General features: G+C 43.6%; 1 protein-coding gene across 1 annotated transcript; it reads left to right on the plus strand.

The window, feature by feature from the left end:
• The first annotated feature begins 1,637 nt into the window (after nt 1-1,637).
• Nucleotides 1,638-20,966, plus strand: c25h12orf75 (chromosome 25 C12orf75 homolog). The gene is made up of 7 exons (XM_088922624.1): nt 1,638-1,658; nt 2,641-2,656; nt 6,224-6,248; nt 12,373-12,408; nt 13,754-13,833; nt 18,598-18,638; nt 19,974-20,966. Exons 1-6 carry the CDS (start codon nt 1,638-1,640, stop codon nt 18,600-18,602), a joined length of 183 nt encoding a protein of 60 aa, XP_088778750.1. The 3' UTR covers nt 18,603-18,638; nt 19,974-20,966.
• Nucleotides 20,967-23,659: the final 2,693 nt, after the last annotated feature.

Genomic DNA, 23,659 nt, shown 5'->3' on the forward strand with positions numbered 1-23,659 from the left:
GTACTGTGCTGAGCAGTGTGTTTTGTTGTGATGTTGGATGAAAGACATTTTGGGGAGTGTAAGGCTGCATGTTAGTACCCTTCCAGTCAAAAATCCCCAGTCTGCAAAACCCACCTCACAACACCACTGTCCACAGATGCATCCTTAATTCATGCACTTAAACTAATTAAAACTAATTACAAGTTCTTAACATTAACTGTGAAGGGGTAAGAACAGAAAAACAACAACTGATGGAGGTACGTGCAAGGAATTCAAGTAAGAATGTCCTTAATCATTGAAGTATCTAATGTAATAACAACATTTCCAGTACGTATTTATTCTACAGAACATGTAACACAAAATGGAGAATTACCATTGCAATTTAAACTTCGCTTGAGCTAAAAAACAAGTCAACACTGGGGTGGAAGGGGGTCATTTGGATCTTGTGTTAGGAGGTTAGCAACATTTGTAGACACAGGGATGCCAAGGGGGGCAGAGGCCCGTGATATCCCGGGATAACGACCAAACCAGAGGAGCGCATTGGATGAAAAGCGCGGGAAGAGCCCTGGAATCCCCCATGCAGCCAGCCTCTGGGAGTCCTTTAGACGCTCAAGGAAAGAGGAGCCCTCAGTTTCGTGGTTGTTAAGAGCTCAGCTTAAGTGGGTGCAGTGATGCATTTCACAAGACGAGGCATGCTGCTTCAGACGTGCAGAACGGGCCTCTCTGCTCCAGAATGCCCGTCTCTCGCTCCGATTGTACAGTATGTAGTGCAGCACACACACATGTACCCAGGAGGTGCCAGTCTTAGCAAGCAGGCCGTGTGGCTCCTGATCCTTAGCAGCTTCTGCAGATGACAGAACCGTTGTCACCCCGTTGTCACTGTTGTCAGCCTGTCGTGAGTCTTGTTTTCACCGCGCGGCTCAAGAGCAGGAGGCCTGGCTGGGGGCTCCTGGGGAACCCGGCTGAAATCGAGCAGCTTACGTGGGATCTGCTGGCAGCAATGTCAGACAACAAGCTGGGGCTCTGAGACACGGGCGCACGCCGCTTGTCTGGAAACAGGCTGGCGCTGCGGGAGTGTTTTTGGGCCTCGGGTTCGCCGATACATCACGCCAGTGTCAGGGTGCTGTATGCTTTGCTGCCACAAACAGGGAAACATCAGAATCGGCCAAAGTGAAAATGAGGCCTTTTTCTTAAATCCGGAGGTTCTGACAAATTGAGAGGCTTTGGGATGTCAGTGAAATAGCCGCACAGAATCCCAGCTTCATAGCAACTCCCCGAAGGGTCAGGAGAAGTGACCTGACCCTTTGTACGTGAGAGCCACGCTAACTGAAGTTAAAGGGTTGTTCCTGATTTCTCTGTTCATTTTCGCATTGCCAAGAAAGCATTTCCTTTTTTCTTCAAAGAAAAAGCGTGTTCTATTAAAATCCATAAGAACTGCTCTTGAAAGAAGAATACTTGTTTTAAGTATTTGTTTGATGTGAGTGCTACAGTACAAAGTAAACACCTGTTAGCATTGTTGTAAGAAATAGACACAGCAATGCCTCACTTAGCACCAAGGATGCATTCCTGAGCTAGGAGGATATAATCGATGCAATAAGAACAGGGGTTGAATGAGGATGTGTTCCTAGGAGCACTATTTCTTCCGTACAGTATGAGCGATGTATGAGGGCGTCATTGAGGTATCGTAATAGCACCGCTGATATTTTTACCGCAGAATAGAATTAAAATTCCATTTTGTCCTGAGATGAGTTTGTGTTTAAAATACAACAGTTACAGAATATTTCAAATCTGGCTGCACAACCGTATTCGGTTGGAGATTGGGGAGAAGGACCTCCTTCTGCCCACAGTCCTCTGTTTCATGCAGTGATGCAAGACTGGGGGGAGGAGGCCAATCTGCTAGAGGGGGCCAGGCTGCAGGTCCCCTCTCGGGCTGGAGGCTTCATTGTGATGAAGCCAGTTTTGAGGGTTGCATTTTGTTGAGTTATGATCATGTGGCACTGGCTGTACAGGAACCACGTATCACGCCACACTCTCATTGGTTGACAGATTGTGCACCGTTCTTCATTGCTTCTGGCCTTTAGCACAGATTGTAGCAGGATGCACAAGCACAGTCAGTGTTCAGTGTGCTCCAGGTGCTTCTGTATTGTACTGGGGTCATGAAGATAATGGCCCACACGAGGAGCGCCATGGTCAATCAGTGCTAACAGAAGCAGCTCTAAGCCACGCAGTTCTTCCGATATTCTCTGTAAGAACATGAATTTGCAGAAAGGACGCCATTCAACCCATCGAGCTGAACTGTCCCTGGCTAGAAGGATCCTTCTGTCTGACAGTACTGGACATTCCCTCCAGTCCCAGACTGTATCTGATTCCAGAGCAGCGATATTCTATAATACAGTGACCACAATTCTACACTACTCTAAATGAGGTTTTACTAGTGTGTTATACAATTTTAAAATAACTTCTCTTGATTTAATTTCCTTGCTTTATAACCTAAATATGTCTATTTATCCTAACATTTCCTTGGCTTTTTTATTGCTTCCCTACATTGTGTAAAAGAAGTAAGACAGAATATAATCATAATACAATCCATGTCATATCGTAATATGATCAAAATGTGGAAAAATAGCCTTCTACATTCTGTAACCCAGTCCTCTGCTTCAGGCTGGAGGAGATTCAGGTAGGAGATGCCTGCTTTTCAGAAGCTTTGATTTCTCTTGGTGCTCTGATGATGTGAAACGCCTTGATCTCTCTGATGTGCAGAAGGCTGAGGAGGAGCTCCTTCTCCCAGCAGATGAACTGTCTTCCTTATGGGGCCCCTGTCTGGAGTTGAAGCAGGCAGTGAAGCTTTCAGCCTGACAGCATGATCGCACTGGTAGTGTACTGTAATGCTGTGGAAGCCAAAATCATGGTTGGACCTTACACAGTGAATGGTTTAACCAGAGGAACGGGTTTGTAGTGAAAGCCGGGTGTACTCATCCGAAGGGAGTATCCGAAGTCGTAGTCGTAGTAAACACTAGTCAGTAAGCCAGAGGATCAGGAAGCCAACAGCAGATGGTAGCAAGGAAACTAAAAAAGCCAGGAGCTTGAGTGGGAAACTCAATACTGAGCACTGAGATGTTGGGAAAGAGTCCTTAAGTACACTGGTGACTGATTGAATGATCAATTAGTGAGTCTGTGTGGAAATTAGAGGAGGCTTGTGTCTGATTGTGTGAGGCCGTGACATGTACAGTATATGACATCAGTTTGGATGGGTTGAACAACGTAGGGTTTTGATCTGTATATGAAAGGGTTCATCCTTAATTTGGTTAAGCTCTGTGCGTGCTGAAGAGGAGAGGCCATGTGGCATTTCAGAGCGACTGGAAAGTGGAACATACACTGTGCTAAAAATACTTTTGTACCATGTATGGCCATCTTTATTTTTTGCACGTCTTTTGTACGTCCAAATCTCTTTTTCGTAGCTATGAATTTTATGGAGGCTCAGAAGTACATTCTGACGTATAAAAACCCTGGGAAATTCTTCTGTTCAAAACATAGCAGGAAAAGTTAAATTTGCATCACAGTTTGGCTGTTTTTGCTTTCTTTAAGATGAAACTCATTTCAAAACTTCACTGAGCTGTGCTGTGACTTCCTTCATCCTTGCAGTACAACATCAACTGTTCTATAGTGAAGCTTTTACAGCAGCCAGAGCCTCCTTGTACTGCACACTCATGACAAACAACGCATTAATCATACAGTCACCATTTTAAACAAAATTCTCGAAACGGTCAGTAAGTTTGCTTTTCTGAACAGAATAATATATTCATGCAATTTTTCCACAACAAAATACACAACGCTAATAATCAGCTGTTGACCCCACCTCTTGCAGTCGTGTCAAGTACTGTACTCCCACTACTGCTCTCGTAGGTTTGGGTTTCTCTCATTTTGCTGCTGTGGAGGCTCCTTATGTGACAGAATTGCAGAAAAACACAACCTGCTCCCCTATTCGTATACACCTACTCAAAAGTCAAACAATTTCTCTGTTCTGTGTGTCCTTATCAACCAGTCCTTGAATTCTGCTCTTGTACCTGTACATTTATGTTTTTACAAATATGAACATTATGTGGGTTTGCAAACAAGAAGAGGCCACTCTACATATATACTGTAGCTTGTTTGGCAGTTAGTAACTAGAGTAATTGTTTCGAAGATCCCACCCAAATGGGTCTTGATAATCAGTTTCGACAACAAGTCTCATGGTCCCACAACCACTGGGTATAACGTGCCTCCTGATCTTAGTTTCAAATGCGTTTATAAGGTCCCCTGTAGATTTCTCTTTCCAGGACTAAAAGGGATTAATTCCTTTAAACCAGTCAGAGCAGGATATGCAGCTTGGCAGTGTATCTGGTTGCTCTTCTCTTTACCAATTCCAAAGCAGCAATATATTTTTTGTAGCAGAGTAGCCAAACTTGTGCACAATATTGTAAACAAGGGCTAAGTAGTGCACAGTGCAATTTTAACACACCATGCCTTAACTTTTACATTTTTTATCCCTACATTCTGTTGACTTTGGTATTGCTTTTCCTTATTGTCTAGAAGATGTAAATTACATAACACCAACATCTTAGTGTTGTTTGTAAGTTGCTTCATCAGACTCAGAACTTCCCATTTTCTATTCTTCTCACATTTAACACTTCATTTGTATCTACATTAAACATTATCTGCCCGCTGTCTGCAGTCCTTAATTCTAGAATTAAAATCTTGAATTGCCTTGAAATTTTCTACAGTTTGCTAATCCTCTGATTTTGGTATAATCTGCAGACTTGACTAGTTTACTGACCATACCAGAGTGTAATCGGATGGATGTTTGCCCGTTATGCCTTCCAGCATGTAGGGCAGTAACATCCTGTTGCTGTTTCCATAACATTAGTTTTTTACGGGACAGTTGTTAGCCTTGTGCCCAACCTCCAACATGGAGGACCTGGTACCCGACATAGGACACGAACCCTCTACCCTGCGATTGTGAATCTCATGCTCTACCAACAGAGCTAGTCTGGGCAAGAGTGTAGATGGTTGATGTACAGTAAATTAGAAAGAGCAGTGATCCTAATACAGATCCCTGTGGTACTCCAATAATTACATCACTCCAATTTGAGCATCTGCACCTTATAAGCTAACTCCTAACGCTAAACTTTTTGAATGATTTTGTCCAAATAAGACCCATACAGATTCTGGGACTATTCATTTCTCTAGGTCATGTTCCTGTGCCAGAGAGCTCTTTCTGATAATACACCTCCACTTCTTCCATCCTTCCTGTCTCTCCTGAATATGCTCTATCCACTGATGTTGTATTTGTCACCATGACTGTTAGCTGTGTTCCAGTTCCTCCAAATTCACTTGAGAAAGTTGTGCCTGTCTCATTTTGATGTGACACATCACTTCTGAAAAATAATTTCATTTCCTGTGACAGAGAACCTAAAGCCTTCTTAAGAACACAATTTCCAAGATCTTTGAATTTGGTGTGTACGGAGAGACTGCTACTGTCATTTTTTCCTGACATGAACAACAACTGGATTTATCACCTTTGTTAAAAAAGTGTGGTCTGAACCCCAAAGGACTTAACAGCTACTGCTCAATTTCCAATTTGCCTTTTCTCACTGTAGCAGGCAGTGGCAGCTCAATTACAGTATGTTCTTGCATCCGAGTGGACATTATAGTATACCAGCAATCTCAGTGACTCTAAAACCCACTGAGACTGGCGCTGGGAAACTGCAGTGGCAGGCTGCATGCAGAACAGAGTAAGGGCAGGGTGGTTCCGGGCACTGTGTTCAATGCAACGTTACATCATTTCACATCCTCAACTCTTACATACCCCAGCAGAGTAAAATGCACCTAGAGAGAACAGCAGGACAGTCTCTCTAGAGGCTGGTGGATGGTAACTTGGGGCTGCCATGGGCATTAATGCAATTGTGCTCGGTCCTCCTGCAACCTCTTTTCATCTGTAACATGTCTTATGTTCTTATGAAAAAGCTGCACAAGTGTCTCAGTTCAGTCAGCTACCAAGCTTACCTACTGTACCAAATGGCCTCTTCTTGTACGTAACTGTTCCCGTGTTCTTACAGTATGTCCGTGTCACTTCTGAAACCGCTGCACTCCTGATGTAAACTGTGGCAGAGCACACATCCTCTGCATTGTAGTGTACAGGGCACACATGCCATTTTATACCCACTCAATTTGCTGCTCAATGACACCACGTTTCTCTTCTTTCCAGGTCCAGCTGGGGCTTCAAAAGACGTGTAAGTAGGCAGTGGTCTCCCTCGAGACCTTATTATTTCTTTCCAGGTGGTATGGAAGGGCTGTTCATTAACAGGGACACGCACACAGGGCTGTGGAAGTGTCAGAGGACTTGTTCCGCTTGTCTCAGCTTTTAGAACAGCTTTGCTTCCTCTGGTCTTCAAACAGCCTCTGTATCCTGCTTGGCCCATCCAGAAGCATTCTTGCACTCAAGCCATTAATCAGAATTAAAGACCCTTTGTTTCAGAAGACACCTCACACACTTCTGTGCTATACAACGCACTTTAAATCTCCTCAGTTCAATTTCAGTTGCACACTGTACAGTATGACATTATGCATGTATGTGACAAATACCGTAATTTAGCTAGGAAATTCTCCTATATCGCACATCCTTTATTTGCTCGGTACTGTCCGTGCGGCATTTAAAAACATGTGATCTTTGTATTCACAGATCATGTTGCAAGTTCCAAACTTCTGAACTAAAGGTCTGTAGTTCGGCAAAATTAAGCACCCACCAGCAAGGTCAATAATTCCACACTGTGCTAACTTGTATCCTGCTTGTGGGATTTCCTCACAGGAAAATTGTCATCCTGGATTTTATTTCTGGACTCTCCCCAGAAATCAAATAAAAGCCTTCAGACAGGATGCAGCCATGAATAGTCTGTGATCATGTCATCAGATTAGATTTCTGGATTTGCTTCAGAAACAGTTCTCCAAAATGTCTCCTCCAACATGCCTCTTAAAAAATGGTCTCTTGGGATTTGTGCATTTTTCTGCTGTGTCCTTCCTCACCTCTTGGCAAAGCATTGGTTGAGAGCTATATACTGAACCCTCTTCCTGCCCCTTCCATTGCAGGACTGACCCATTTTCATGCTTTTCGAAAGGTAGCATAGAAAAAAAACAGTACATTGTCTAGTTGGTGCAATGTATTTAAAATGTTTTCAATGTCTTTATTTTATGTTGAGTGTTGTTTTTTGTAGTTTCAATGGTGATGTCAAATACAAATTTCCGCCCTTTTGGAAGGACAATAAAGTTATATCATATGATAGTAATACATATCATATCCTCATTACTATAGCAATACTGAATAATACAATCATTACTATGTAATGACCTAGTTATGTTCATAATACATGATAACTGTGTGAAATGTAGAAAAAGGTCTGTGTGGACAAGTCACTGGCTGGGACTTTGTGGCATAACTTTTGGAATAACCAGTTTCTGTAAGAATACCAGGCATAACCCTTCGTCAAAAGAGCTTAATTGACAAACTAGTAAAAACCAGTGTCGATAATCTGTTAAGTGCATGACTGTAGGATTACTAACATTTTTAGTGAAGAAGTCACTTGACAAGCGTATTTCCGTAGGTTGAAAAATATTTGTCAGGAAATGGCAGCCTTCCTACTCATGGATATACATTACATTCCCATTAAAATCTGTTATGTGTAGTGTGGTGTAGTTGAACCACAAATTAATTTACAGTACCTTTTTTGACAAGATGTGCTTCTTGTGTTGTGACAGTGCTCCACTCAATATTGTTCAATAACTCAATTAAAGAGCCATGACATTTTACTGTGTTGCAAGAGGTTCCAGAGAAACCCACAGAAAACTCAAAAAGAATCCCTGTGGATTTTCTATTAGTTCAAATATTCAAGTATTACGCCAGTCATGTACAGGGCTCTTTGATTTCTGTGGAAAATTTCCAGCTACCTACCTCCCTTTAAAAAGTCATTAAGCCTTCACTAGATCCCAGTGTAGCTAATGTGTTTATCACCCTCTTATGTGAAAATTCATGTGAAAGGACTGTACATAATATGGTGTGCCTTATTGGGATCTATTGAGAGACAGGTCTCAGGGATAATGCACACGAAGTGAGGCTGTAAGGTGAATTAGTGCTCTTTAGAGTGAGAAGAAAACAAAACCCACAGAGTAAAAACCAAGCTCATCTTTTGAATGCGGCCAAAACTACTTCTTTTTGTCCTCTATGAACACACAGACCAGTTAAGCTGCTTAACAGCGCCACAGTCTTTCCCCATGATTAAAGATTCTCTCAAAACCTCTTCCCAAAACTCACGTCCACAGACCCTTCCATCATTCATTCACATGACTGACATAAGCTCTGTCCCCTACTGGTGCTGCACATTATAGGGAATCTGCCCGCTGTCTCCAGGAGGCAGATAAGAAATAAACATGGAAGCCTCAGCTTCCTGGTTTTTAAATTATCTCCCAACCAATTGTGTTCTTCCAATTGGTCAGGTGACCAAGGATGGTGGGTCATGGAGCACTGCTTTCTGGGGAATGTAGTTCAGAGAAGACCTGCCATCTTGTTTGAACTGCCATCCTATTACACTAATTAAATGCCATATTTTTCCAAAAATCTGTATGCTGACAATCACAAAATCAATCAGAAGATCTGCAACATAAAACTCTCTGCCCAGAGGACCATTGTCATGCACATAACTGTAAATAAGTCAATACTGGTCCAAAGGAAGTGGAATTTTTGGTTGTTTTTCATCAGTGATAGCATCCTTCTCTACTGAATAAATGAAGACAAAAGCAACAAAGTCTTACTGTAACTCCAGAGCGCTCAGCCTTTCCCCGAGAAGCACCTTTTACCACCTGTAGCTCCCTTAAACCAGAAGACTTTAAAAGAAAATGGAGCTTAAAACATCCGCCCTTGAAAGCACATACTGTAACCTTAGAAAATGTATAAATTTGCTAAACCAGTCTTAATCAATCATGCAGGTTCCTGGATTCCCTCTTTGCTGAAGGTCAGAGCCAGACAGCAGCAGACAGCCTGTTTTCTATTTATTCCAAATTGGCTTCCATTTGAAGCCTGGGTGTATTTTATGGGAAAACCTAGACAAAGTACCTCATTCAAGTGTACAACAGTAGTGTGTTACCTGGGATTTGAGTCCACAACCTTCTAGTTATGAGGCCAGGACCCCTGGCCACAGCGCCAACCTGCTTTCTTGCTAACGCAAACACTTTGTGGGGGGGGGTGTAGGCATGGATTAAAGGAAAATTGTTGTCTACTATCAAGCTAAGAAAATTCCAGAAACTGAAAACAGCACATTTAAGAGAAACAGATTGTAAAAATGTACGGAGACATGGGACTGATGTGGCAATTTTAGTTGTTACTTAAACCAAGTTAAATAAACATTGCATTGCATGTTGACTCCCTTCATACTGGTGCACATTTCAAACTCTGTCAAGTTTTTAAAAACACCTAAAAACCTGGAGCCAGAGGGCTCTACATGCACCAGAAAGTGGAATTTTCACAGTTGCATGGCATATATAATAATAATAATACTAATAATAATTGCTTACACTTATATAGTGCTTTTTCTGGACACTCCACTCAAAGCTCTTTACAGGTAATGGGGACTCCCCTCCACCACCACAAATGTGCAACATCCACCTGGATGATGCGACGGCAGCCATAGTGCGCCAGAACGCTCCCAGTGGGGAGATCTGCTCCCCACTGCTCTCAGTGGGGAGGAGAGCAGAGTAATGAAGCCAGTTCATTGGTGATTTATTATATCCCCAGCCCAGCCCTGAGATAATGACCTGAAATCAACGAACACTGAAGCTGAAGGATGACCAGGGGTAGCTCAGTCCTCCTCCTCAATCACCAAGCCCTGTGCTCTCTGGGGGTGGAAACCCTGTCATTTCCCAAACAAGCCCTTGGCACTGAAAACCCAGGTTAAGTCTCTCCCCTCCCATCGAACGTCTCTGTGCTAAATGAGCCTCGCGATCGGACTCTCACTCAGCAGAGGTGGTGACCCGGGCTCATCAGGGCTCATTATAAACCCTTTCAGCGGCTCTCTGATCTGGCAGCGTGTTCTTTCAAGGACGCGGGGGTGTGGCAGAGGGAACAGCCACTGTACAAAACAGGATTTATACTGCGGGAAAAAAACAAACCATGTTGTGGTCATGAATATAGCACAGGTGTGCTCCTCTGGAAAGAGCTGCTGAGGCCTCTTCAGTTAGTCACCTGTCATTGGAAGTCAGCTGGCATTTATGAGTGGTAAATCTCCCCTATAAAGAAAGCTTAATGGGTCCACAATACACTTTCCGCTGGAAATTTCTAACTAGTGGGGAAGCTCTCTTTCACAGACGCAGTTTGGTAATGGGCCAATATAAAAGGCAGCCTGACGCCAACAGAGCTGCCATTTTGCTCCATGCTGACAAGTCAGTTTTACTTTGCTCTTGAGTTTAACGTTTCCCCTTCCCCACAAGATCAGGCCATGAAAATACATTTGAAAAGCATGCAGACACAGAGAGCTATCTTCCTCAATCCTAGTCTTTCGCAGGCTGCAGGCATGCTCACAGCCCCTACCTATACAGCAGGAACTCCACCTTGTCTTCTGCCACAGCAGAGCTCTACGCTGTCTAGATTTCAGAGGAGGGAGACATCACCTACTACACGTCACCTCTGTAACTGGCTCAGCATACTGGGCCTTGTTACACATGCTCACTTGTTCAGGACCCAAACACACCTGTGAGCAAGAGAACACTCTTCAACACTAATAGCCTAAACTATTACCCTAAAATGGCAAAGAACTGTCTGAATCACCAAGGGGAACTGCACTTAATCCATGGGGAAGATGTATAGCTCTGTGTTCCCATGCAGAGGATAAAGCACAGAGGTGAACTTGCCATTTTGGTCAAAAGACTTATGGGAAGAATTCATTTGTGGCACAAATTCCCTTCCCCTGAAAAAACAGGATTGCCATTTAATGGTGTTTATAGCAGAGATTCGGGAAAATACTTTTATCCTTATTTCTCACACTTGCATTTACTATGTATATAAGTCTCACACCCAGGATTTCCTTTAGTGTTTCTCTCCCATCCCCCCACCTCCCCATCTACACCCTTGTAGCAGACTCCTTGGCTCATTCCTCATAAAAGTGAGGGGGGATTGGGCAGCCTATCCAAAAGATAGACTGCCATTCTCTCAGCTAGTGAGCTTTATACACATTTCGCCTCTCTATCGCATTCATCAGAAATGTACAGTAGAAAACAGTAGAAAAGATGGAGGGTTATAGAGTGCACCCCACAGCCCATATTTCATTCCAGGGGTATAAATTAGTGACAATGTGGTTAACAATTGGGAGTAAAATGGAAAAGAAAGCTACAGAATGTAGTAATAACGACAAGAAAGGCTCTGAATATTACATGAAATGCCCTCCAGAAAGGGAGACTGATTGGTAGGAACTGAAGCTGGGTCATGGACACCTCTTCCTTTTTTAGTCCCAGAAAATAATGAAAATCATTTACAACTGAAGAAGTACATTTAAGGAAACACAAAGTAAGGGATACAGTACTGCAGCTCACCAGAGAGACAGACAGAAACACAAACGCGCCTGTTCGCTCCTGACTCCTGGTTTTCTGTTCTAGAGAAGAATGGTGAGGATCACATCAACTGTCTGTCTGTCTGTCTGCCTGCTGATCTACTGTATTAATTAGGTGAACCTTTCCTCATGTCTCCAGAGCTTGTTTCTTTACACAAAGCCAAATGCTGATTTTGAAACAGAGCCTGAATAAAAGACACATACTCCTGCGACCCGGAAGTTAATCCAGAGCTTCCTGTGAAACAGGAGCTGCTCTCCTTGTATTGTCAGGGCAGTGTGCAGCCTCAGAGGACTTGCACAGTGTCATCAGGATGCTTGTGGAAGATCTTCTACATTACTGTAAGATTACTTTAGCAATCCGTCCAGCCAGTTGGAAAGCTGCAGCAGGAACACTTTCTACTTTAAAATGAAATTGTATGAAAGTAATTGTTTATGCTTTAACTGTTGACATGTATAAATCCCTTATAACCCTTTATAACAGGCATTATAAATGGTGATCACGATTTTCTCTGACTCTGCAAAACCATTAATACAAGTAAGACATGTGAGAACAGACTGCAGGGCTCATGCTCCCCCTGTGCTCAGTTGCTGTGCCGCAGCCAGCCTGCTCTTCCTCTTTGTTGGCAAGGTGGATCTTCTGCTACTTTACTGACTGAGGCAACTTCTGTGGAAGCCTGGGTCTTGTACAGCTTTCAACTGAGCACTCATTGACCATTAGTCTCCACCAGCTGGCTGCAGCAAGATCACAAATATTATCTGCTTTTGACAGGACAGAGGAATCCACATCAGATGATGAAAAAAGAAGGTAAGTTTATTCAGAATGTTTTATGTGATAAAAAAATGCATCTTGATTCTACCAGATTAAGCTGCCCCTCCCATTTCTCCAGGTCTAAAAAAAGAGCAAAAACACCCCTGACAAATGTTGCATGGAAATTAAGCTCTCTGGAAATAATATGCTGCTGTAGTGATAAATGGAAGTTATTAACTGAAGTGCGGGAGGGATAACAATGACTAGTCAATCTCATACAGCTGCTCCTGATCACCAGCGCCACCCAACTAGCTACTGTACTGTACATAACCTGAACTCAAACGCCTCCCTCCACATTCGACTCAAGCGACCCTCCTCCGCCCCATCTCCCCCTTGCAGCTGGCCCTGGGTTCTCTCGGTCTGAAAGGGGTTCAAGCCCCCTCATCTTGTGGCCAGACAGCTTCCCATTAACCAAGCCGGTTCAGCCAAACGTTTCTCAGCAAGTATTCCAAGCATTCACAGGGCTTTCAGTTGTTGTTGTCCCTTGTGTAATATAAGTTGTGAGTAATGAGATATGGGAATGAATTGTAATTATCTGTCAGCATTTCATAATGCTAGGAATTATCTGAACAGACTTGCAATTCCACTGTTGGAGACCTTTGGCTGTTCCACAGGTCACAATCTGCTACATCACACTGCAGACCGTGGCTGCTAACACACCTGTCAAACTGATAGTAGCGGTAAAATTGTTCAGAAAAAAACCCCAAAACGGGCTGAGTTAGGTGATTAAAAACTGAGCTGGACTGAAAACCTTCAGACACACCAGTCATCTTCCTAGGGCTGTGAGACCACCAGGTCTACTGAATATTCATTCCCTTAAATCATAGGCATGCTCTTAAACACTCCAGGAACCTGAAAGCTGATCCTTCATCAGACAATGCGATAAATGGTTCTTTATTTTAATTCTTGTAAGAAAGGAAACAAAAACAATTGTTGGAAATTTAACTCATTTGTGCACGGGAGGACAGGGTTTAGTTTTTGTATTTAATTGTGGCTGGGTTGCAACTATTTCATAAACAATAAAATAATGCAGGTGGCTATGCCAGCTCTAAATCCGGATCCAGCAGGAGTCAGTGGGAGAACACTTTGCATATTCACCAAATGATTGGTTTTCCTGATAGAGTATATCCAGGGAGTCACTTTTTACAGAGCAAGGCAGACGTGTGTAGAATAGGTTGTCTGGATATGACTTCATGGCCCAGGCGTCTAAAAGTGTTGAAGGGACAGAAGAATTTTGTTCTGTTAGACGTGAAGTGCTCGGAGCTCTTAGCTAGTGAGATATGGATCTCTCTAAGCATATCAAGCTGATGCCCTGCATCCTCTGCCCTCTCTCTGGCCTCAGGAACTACGGAGGCGTGTATGTGGGCCTGCCCGTTGACATGACCGCCATCGCCGGCAGCCAGTCCAAGTCCACACGGAAAGGTAGGGCAGACGGCAGGCTAGGATGGTAGCAGGATTACAGCAGGGCCTCCAGCCCTGGTCCTGGGGAGCGACGCCCTGATCTGGTTCGCATTACAGGAAGCGTCTCGGCTACTGAAATGAACCAGTCACCCACTTCCTTATTCAATGTAAATGTGACCTTTAGCCACAGGTTCCAGGAGGTGTACAAAGATCAGGACTGTTCAGGGCCAGTGCTCTGAAGCTCTGTTGTTGCAACAGAGTTTGTTTTGCCTTTGGTCAGTCAACAGTTCATCTCAGTGATACTGTACGCTTCCAGGTCGGCTGGCAAACCCTTTGGATCAAACTACAGTCTGGCCGATTGACCAAAACTATAAGTAAATTAAAAATATGAATTAAAAATATGAGACAATAAAATACTCTAAATTGTCTCCTGCTACATTTCCAACACCTACACACCTTTTCCTCAATGTTTTAGAACTAGCAAAAGGGGGGCTTTTCAATTCAATTTTGAAATATTGAAATTCGGTGTATATGTAGCTGGGAGTGTATGGCTTTACTAGATTATCAATAATATTGTCACCTGATAATAAAAATAAATATCATAACCAACTGTGTATGAATCTAATGCTAAACCTCGTAGGGAAAAGCTTTATTGATAACTTGATTGATAATCTTGTGAAACCGCGGTCTCCGTGTTACATATACTCCTTAAAGATGTATGATTTTATACATTGATACAATCATTTTCTCCACAACGTGTTTTGCTTTCCAATTCAATCTAGTACCTTTATTTGCAGGAAATGTGCAATGCTTATTGCGAAGTCCTTGTTTTAATAAGAGTTCTGGAAAATGAGCTGAAATGTATTTGCAATTTAGAAAAGAGAAGCAAAGTTTGCAGTGGAGGAAAAAAGCTTTTAAAGCAGTCATTTGATGATGTTATGCACATTGAAGCTCTTTAGGAGCACTGTAAAACCCCAAAACAAACAGTCACCTTCAATTACAGTTTTTGTAATGCCACTATAAACAGGACCATTTTTTTCAACATTTGTAATTGTTTTTGAAAAACAGCAAAATGCAACAACAGAACTGGCAACATGAGATGTCTCATGTTTGGCTGTTTTTTGCTGTTTTGCTGAAATTGTGACGACTGCAGTTAAGCCTGAGCCACACTGGTTTGCATGTGTAAAAGCACCCTGCGCCCTCCTGACACCCACACGAGTCTGCCAGTTTGAAATCATGCTGTAGCCCCAGTGCCACCGCCCAGTAAAAGACAGAATGTCTCTGGGCAGAAGCATCTCATTGTGGAGGGGCCAAGGGATTCATGTCCATCTATCTGCCCCCTCTAAGTTCTTCCAGTGCTACAGGAAGCACTCAGCACTGACTTAGACCAAGGTAAGTGCATTTATCAATCCAGGAGGGTTTACCTGAGCAGACACTTCTGAACAGAAATCATATGATTGCTTGGGTGTTTTGGAGTAGTATATTTAGGATAGAATATATGTACATACTGTAGCACTTGTCATCCCAAGTGCTTTTCATATTGAAGGGACCCCACTTCACCCACAGCTGAAGTACAGCCCCCAACCTGGGTGCTCATTGTGTACTGGCAGCCCCACTGCCCAGTGGGTCAGGTGAAGAAATTAGACATTGATGAAGTGGGACCTTTAGGAAGGCCAGAGTGGGCTTCAGACAGCAGGCTGGAGTTGACACCCCTGCTCTTATGAACAGCGCCATGGGTTGGTTGTTGTCGAAGGACAGTACCTCCAACAGCACAGTCTCATACTTGGACGCTGTCCCAGAATGAGAACCTCCACCTGCTGGTCCATCAACACCACTCACAACAGCAACCTGCATTTCCCTTGAGGTCTCCTGTCCCAGTACTGACTGGGTCCAGCTGTACGTACTGTAGCTTCTGAGATCTGTCAGGATAAAGCTACAGGGTGGGACTGTTAGTGTTGAAAAATACTAGTTAACTTGTCAAAAATCACCTGATCAATCAGAACCCCCAGTATGACATCAAACAATTACACAAATCTAGTTGGCACTTTGCTGGTGAACGTTACCTTCAGGGTCTGGTTTCATGTGTTGTCCAAGAGTTTCAGTGCACAGCAACATGTTGATAACAGGTTGGGATCTGTGCTCCACCCATTGCACAGACGAAATAGTAACAGTAATCTAATTTTTAAATCTTTTAACACACTAACCACACTTACTCTACTTACATGCTTACCTTCCCCTATGAACACAAACTCACTCAAGACCGTCATGTACTATCTAGGACCCATAGGATGAGCTGACCAGGCACTTTCATGCTCAGAGCCAACAAATACAAAATAACATCACTGACCTGGCAACTGCTTAACCCACTGAGTAGAAGAACAGCCCCTATTTCTTATGTACAACATGCTTGTCCTGCCCATGTCTCAAGACTGGCATGTATGTGTTTGAGGCCATGGTGAACACACCAGTTATTCATTCCTTAGGTAGGGGGGTATGTCTTTCAGGTTGGTTCAAGCTAATGCCCCTGGAGATTCATCTCGAAGCTGGGGTTGTGGTGTGGTGTTTCAGTTACTTTGAAAGTCAGATGTGTGCACTTAAAGTTGTTTTCCCCCTGGGAGACCACCAAGATATACAGTACTGCACCTGGCTGCTGCTGTGCCACTGTAATGTTAACTGGGTCCCGAGTTTGCATAATCTATCTGGCCTCCCCGAAGCTCTCCCCTTAGCCGAAAAGGTGAAGCAGTTTGCCTCTCCTGCACCTGGTCTGCTGGGTCGTGGGGCTGCTAGAGCAGAACGGCTGCAGGTGGGAGCTGTGCTTCAGGGGCTGGGGGTGAATGTGCACACTCCCTCTGATATGCCAGGCAGATTGAGATGATTAGGATGAAAAGCATTACATAATCGCAAAGGATTATTAGTTTATATAGCATATGAGCTGTAACGTCTGGCTTGAATGAGTTCTAGAAAACAAGGCTATTGATGTGGGTCTTTGCAGACTAGAAGATCATTGCAGGGGCAAAACTGAATTATTTGTAAGCTTCCTCTAAGCATTTACTGGAAACGCCATCCCCAGTCTATTTCTCATTATTTGGCTAAATGAATAACAGACAAAGACACAGAAGAAGAGAGGTATACAGTATTTGCTCTTGGGTGGCCTACCAGTTTGAAATGAGTCACCCCTGTGTTTGATACACCAGCTCCATTTATACTGAGACGGCAAATACAAACTGTGTTTGTTTTGGGGTTCTTTTTTAAATATTGGGAAATAAGAGACGAAACCATTCTAAAGATGGTTCCTGCGCTGAGCGTGTGTCGCAGTCTCTGCCCATTTCAATCTGCCATTAAATGACTTATTTTGGGAAAATATATTTCCCTTCCTCCTAAGTAATTATATCACTATAAGCTCCCCTGTGACTTTAAATGGCATCTATAGAGGAGAGCAGGTGCTGTGGATATTTGAAGGGTATAAAGTCATTATAGGGACAGATTTAATGTTATGCACTATATATATGAACACTATATTCATATACAGTACAATAGAAGAGCAGGGGCTCTTCAAGGGTAAACAATGGGAGATATAACAGCCCTGTTCCAGTTGGGTAATTCTGTTTCCCAGCAGAGCTAGGTGCAGCAGAGGTTTCAGTTCTAATTGCTCTGCGGATTTGTAAGCGTGTGAGACGGAGGGGTATGACTCAGCACCTCAGGGGCAGGCTGGCTCGGGGAAGCTCCAGGCGCTGACTGTTATCCTCTGCGTCTGTGTGTGTGAGAGAGAGAGATTTCACCAGGGAGGGCAGAGGCGATGTGCTGAGACAATAATGCAAGACAGGTGTGCCTGGCTGTCCCACAGGGCACGCCCTGCCGGGGACGAGTGGCACAAAGTCTCTCCTGTCAAACAGAGGCTTGCTGTTGGCCCTAAGTGTAGGCGGAAAACCCACGCTCACAGCACAACTGTACCCTGCTGCCACGGGCGATGATGATGATGATGATGATGATGATAATTCCTCATACTTATATAGCGCTTTTCTGGACACTCCACTCGAGGTGCTTTACAGGTGATGGGGGCTCCCCTCCACCACCACCAATGTGCAGCCCCACCTGGATGATGCAACAGCAGTCATAGTGCACCAGTACCCTCACCACACATCAGCTATCAGTGGGGAGGAGAACAGAGTGATGGAGCCAATTTATAGATGGGGGTTATTAGGAGACCATGATTGGTAAGGGCCAATGGGAAATTTGGCCAGAACGCCGGAGTTACACCCCTACTCTTTTCAAGAAACACCCTGGGATTTGTAATGACCTCAGTTTTTACATCTTATCCCAAAGACAGTGCCCTTTTTTTATAATATAGTCATTATGATAGTGTCCCCATTGATGATTGTGTGAGAGTGAGCCGTGTGGCTGAGCTCTTACCGTGAAATGGCTTTTGTGCACATTAACCTCCTTACCGTGTGCACTGACGGCACAGCAGGGCTTCAGCAGAGAGAGGAACGAACGAACGTCGCGCTTTTTCACAAAGCAGCTGCGCAACCATACACACGTAGAGCAGCATTCACCATCGATGACGTATTCTATTAAAATCACATGTACGTGAATACATACTGTATCGGAATTGTTTCCTGAAAAATCGTGCCAGTGACCTGTTGTGCCCTAGCCATTACGACATCCTTGCACGTGCAGACCTTGACTTCAATTACATCTGGCACTTACAAGAAATTGTACATCCGCCTTCTTCAATTACTACTATAAGCTTGTTCCTTTTATTTTTTCATGTGTCCTCTCTTGCAGACTAGCAGACGCGATACAAGGCAAGACACGGACTACAGTAGGTATGAAGATTGCTCTTCAGATTCCTGTGTTTTCCTGTGTTGTGCGCCATCAAAGTCATCTACCGCATACAATACAACTGTGGACCTGGGTTTGTATCTGAGAGCGGATTTTGGTCAGTCGCTCACGAAAAAGCAGTTGTAGAACATTAAGGAAATTTCATGTGGTTAAGTAAGTTTAGCAGAGCAAAAATCGTTAGACCTACGTATTAAAAAACTGATGTGTATCAATTTACATTTACTAAATTAGAAGAATTATTTTATCGTATGGTACTAACAAATAATGGTACAGAAATAAGAGAGAAACAGACACATCCATGCACAAATAAAATGAATCTGTGAAAACAATATCCTTATTGATTTCCCCGGATTTACGGACACCGGATTTATGAATTTGCGCAGTAACTAAGCATGCATTCTCAAACTATTTTGTAATAACTAGTACTATCTTCTACCCGAACAAAAAGCTCCATTCTCAAGGCATGACCTCACAGAACACAGTTCCTGTGCATTCTTAGAATGTATACGCATTTTATTGGGTCTCTACTGTATCTGGTCAAACAGCATACAAGGGTAAACGCGGTAATTATCTCAGACAAGCGATATTATTCTTATTGTAGCGATGCGCACGCCCCCGGTGGTAACCTGCCCCCGTGACCTCTCCGTCTCCGCCCGCCTGTTCCCCTTGTGAACCCGGGGAGGTCTCCCGCTCGTGAGCTCGGCTGTCTCCAGCGGATGCCTGATCTTTCTCTCCCTCCCTGCTGCGTGATTAGCACACCCCCCAGTAATTCAGTGCTCTGTTTAGGTAATACTGGGTGGTTTTCTAGACCCCAGGCTTACGAATTTTAACCGTATGAACTGTTTTCCAGCATCAAATTGCATTCATAACCTGTGGAGTGAGTGTACAGGTATTTGTTTTGAATGAAGGAGAAGCCAGTGGATGGCTCAACTCCTCAAATCAGAGCTAAGCTAGGGGAATGGACAGATTTATTAGTAAATATGTCATGTGCAGTGTGGTGGGTTTTAAAATCCACTGTCGACCATTATGAAAACCGTGAACTCGATACATGAACTGTGCTGTATGTAGGTTTAAGAGAAATCGGAGACACAGCAGTTGTTGTTCTAATAATTGTAATAACATAGTATATATATATATCTTTCATACTGGGCATCTCTTTGACACGATGTAATATTGTGTGGGCTGAATTCATGCTGACAAGAGCCATTCAGTTGAAAGTTCTCCGAAGATTGAGGGAGTGTTTGGATTGTAGGGCTGAGTAAAAACAGACCCATCTTGTTCAGCTCTTTCTATTCTGTCTCTGCTTCCTTCCTCACCAGGCCTGACGATGTGAAAGATTGCACCCTTCACTACAAAACAAACAAACAAAGTCTGCACCTGTTGTACCTGCCGCCACCAGTAAGGGGGAGCAATAAGGAGGAAGACCCCGTGCTCAAAGATCTTCAACAGGCTGTGCAGCATGGCAAAGACATTCCAGAGCCAGATCAACAGGCGCCGACACGAAGCCACGATGCCTTGCATTTTTATACTCTTATTGTCTGAAGACCTCGTCCAGGAAAACCCTTTCATTGAATGACTGACGTCAGCGGCACCAATAAGTGAAGCTGGCGGAAGGGCTAGCAGGTCCCGATTCTCCAGTGATTTGTAGAGTTAAAATGGGGGCAGGGGGGTCGAATCTGGCTCTGAAAGTCCTCTATTGGTTGACCAGAGGAACAGTGAAGAGAGACAGTCAGGGGAGTCAGTGGTTAGACGATGCGCCAGCGTCTATCTGTGTAACCCTAACCACATGTGTGTAGTAAAAGGTTTGACTGCTTCGGCTGCTCTCTCACCGCACGTGCAGACTCAGGGGTGCCTAATCCTGATCCCAGAGGGCCAGTGTGTCTGCAGATGTTTCAGGTCTTTTTTCGGAAGCAGCACCTGAAGAGCTGGGAGAAGCTGTTGGACTGGTCCCGTCACAGCCAGTGTTGGGCTGATCGAGCTTGGTAAGAGAGAAGTTGGAATGAATTCTGCGCCACCCCTTCAGGAGCAGGGCTGGAGATCCCTGGTGTGAAAGACGACGTTTCTTTACAGACAAGCCTGTAAGAAGATGAGGAAGACACTCGGCATCGACTGCGTCACAGCTGTGTCTGTGTCCCACTCAGGGTTGTGCGTTGGGCTACTGGGAAGGAACGCTCCGACGAGCAGCAGTCTGGCCTTGATTCCAGGTCAGAATCTGCTTCCAAAGTGGATCAATCCCGTTGCCTACCCAAGCAAGACTTTCCAGAATTGGCACGTTTTTATGATGAAAATAAAAAAAAAAGCTATAATAATAGTATGGAAGATCACTTCTTTTATTTCCACGCCATTCGAATCGGTGGTGCAGTTGCTGTTCCCCCAGAGTATACGGTACTGTACCTGCTCTCCTGCGCTGACTAAGAAAGATCATTTCCACCTACGCTCGTCCTGTCATGCAACTGTCTTACATTCCTGCAAACACACAAGGCTGACAGAGCAGAAGAAGCCTGGTCTGCTCCCCAGCCTATCCCAGCAGGCCTCTGGTGTGCTCTTGCTGTTCATATTTGGCGCAGTCTAAAGGTGACAGGCTAGACTGCACCCCGAGACCTCTAGCCTTTAGGGGTTCAGGGGCCTTGTGGTACTTACAATGCCCCAGTTTTAGTTTTTTTTATTTGGTTCTGTGGATGTTCTGAGGTGTATATTTTAATCTTGTTTTGTCCTTTTTTACATGTTTAAAATTCATTTTCAGGATCAGGAATCAATCGAGGGCCGGTTCTACACTTGCCATAATCTGGAATGGGAATAACCTGTGGGCAACGACCCCAGTTCAGTGGGGTTTCCCCAGTAGTGGACACAGAAGAGTGGCCACATGGCGTTTGGCTGGTAATGAACCGCCATCTTAATCCAGTAGCTGTCATGTTTCAGCGTGAGGATCTGAATCTTCATGGCACTTTCAATCATGTCTGACTAGATTTCCTTTCTGTATTATTTGCTATTGCACTAGTCTGATACGCCTATAAGAAAATACTGTATATAAGAACATGTCATGATGTTCCTTTACAGTCATCCCCCAGTTTAACAAATTTTGATACAACAAAGCCAGGAAATACACATCTGTTTTTCATTTAACGAACTACATCTCACGCTACAACCAGCAATACCTCTTAGTGGGCAGCGATGCTGAGGCTGCGATTCTAGTGAGATGCGCCCAGATCTGTAGGCTTGTTGCAGGGTACACACACTGTTTTGTTTTTTTTGTGCATGACCTGTGCAGTCAATATCCATCATGGTTCCAAAACACGGGGAAGAATTTCAGGTGATGCTGAGGAAGTAAAGAAAGCAAGAAAAGCAATAATCCCGGCCCAGAAAATGGAACTGGATGAGGGTCAGCGATCAAAAACACATTGGCGATGCTGTGAATTTTTCTGCTTTAACAGTCTGTATGATCATTTTGCCAAGATAAAGAGCTTTGAAGAATCTAGTGTTGGTGCTGGGAAACTGCATCATATTACAAAGGCAAGAGGTGTATTCCAAATTGAACCTTGAAAGGTTTTCTGACTTTTATACAAGTGTAAATGATTCTAAGTGATTGAGGGTTTGGTTGTGACTGGTTGTCAAAGACCTGATTTGTTAGAACTGTGTGATTCACTGCTTGCTAAGTGCTGTGCATATGCTGTTTAGGTTTGTTAAAATTACTGAGTTGTTCTGAGGCTAAAGCCATGGCACTTTGGGTGGTGTCCTATTCTAATGTATGGTGTTGGGGTGTTCTGAGGGGGTCATATACGAGTTAGAACTTTTAACGTGAGATCCCGTGTGAATTATGTTTTCAATTTACGAATTTGCACCTTAGAAACAGTGTCTTCAACTTAAGTTCATAAATTGAGGGATGACTGTAATGCCTTAGGTTCAATTTGTTCTAATATTCTTTACTATTGTTTATTCGTATTAACAATGTTGGTTTATGACACATTAATTCTTCTTGCTATATTGACAATCTGTAAAACTATGGTATTGCATTTTACACATAGTTCTAATGAGGAGTTCCAGGATATAGTCAGTATTTCCACCTTTTGTGTGGAAAATTCTGCCGACATAATTCACTTCCCCAAAAAGAATAATGCATTTTAAATACATCATGATGATGAAAATCACAGCTCATGAATTACAGTCAGTTAAAGGGAAGGCGGATGGCTGTAGCGATGGAAAGCGTTTCTTGACTTCGACATGAATGTCTGAGATCAGGTTTCTTTTTTCAGCAGCGAGACATGAGGGGAATTTAATTGGGTTTAATCAGGTTTCCTAGGGTGCCAAGTGCTGCAACCGGTCAGTCAGTAAATGGATGGCACTCAACGGGACATCAGTGACGTCAAAGGCTTCGGTCCATAGCTTTCACTAGTATAGGAACGCAAGAGGCAGCTCTTTTCATCTTGTCTTCTATCTTGTTGGTCCACTAAATGAACGGTTTTGGAAGTTAATCAAGATTCATATTTTAACTCCTTGCCACTCTGCCCCCAAAGCTTCCCTCCTTTTCACAGAAAAATCTAATCAGAGGACAAGAGAGGAGGACCTGCTCTCACCATTGGCTTTCACAGAGATGTCCCAAGCAAACCCCCCACAGGTTATTAGGTCAACCACTACCTCCCTAATAGTTGTATGTTATGAAGCAGAGTGCAGTTTTGATCGTGAGATTCAGTGTTTTTTGGGTGATCCCATGCGTTAATTTGACTGTCCTACAACAAAAATATACGTTGTGGTCACACCAGTGATTTCAGCTATCCCTAAGTATTAGAACACGCTCAGTTAAAGCACTCCCAGGTAAGGGATATACTGGCAGCTTCAAATCTCCAACATTTTAGAGAAGGCCTTTGGTTTAGATGCACCCGAGTTCCCAAACCAAGGGGTAGGCGTACAGTATGTACTGTAGGTGCATGTGAAGGTTCTTTTCTTTGAATTCAAGAGTAATCCGAATCACTCTTGGTGTAGTTTCAAAGTTGACTGGCGGTTTTGTTAA

Source organism: Atractosteus spatula, chromosome 8 (assembly GCF_055471065.1).
Source record: "Atractosteus spatula isolate fAtrSpa1 chromosome 8, fAtrSpa1.hap1, whole genome shotgun sequence".
Taxonomy (NCBI): Eukaryota; Metazoa; Chordata; class Actinopteri; order Semionotiformes; family Lepisosteidae; genus Atractosteus; species Atractosteus spatula.

Coding starts and splice junctions, on each gene's coding strand:
- c25h12orf75 (XM_088922624.1), top strand. CDS start 1,638: ATGTATGAGGGCGTCATTGAG. Junction 6,249..12,372: donor GCTGGGGCTTCAAAAGACGT/GTAAGTAGGCAG, acceptor TGCTTTTGACAG/GACAGAGGAATCCACATCAG. Junction 12,409..13,753: donor TCAGATGATGAAAAAAGAAG/GTAAGTTTATTC, acceptor CTCTGGCCTCAG/GAACTACGGAGGCGTGTATG.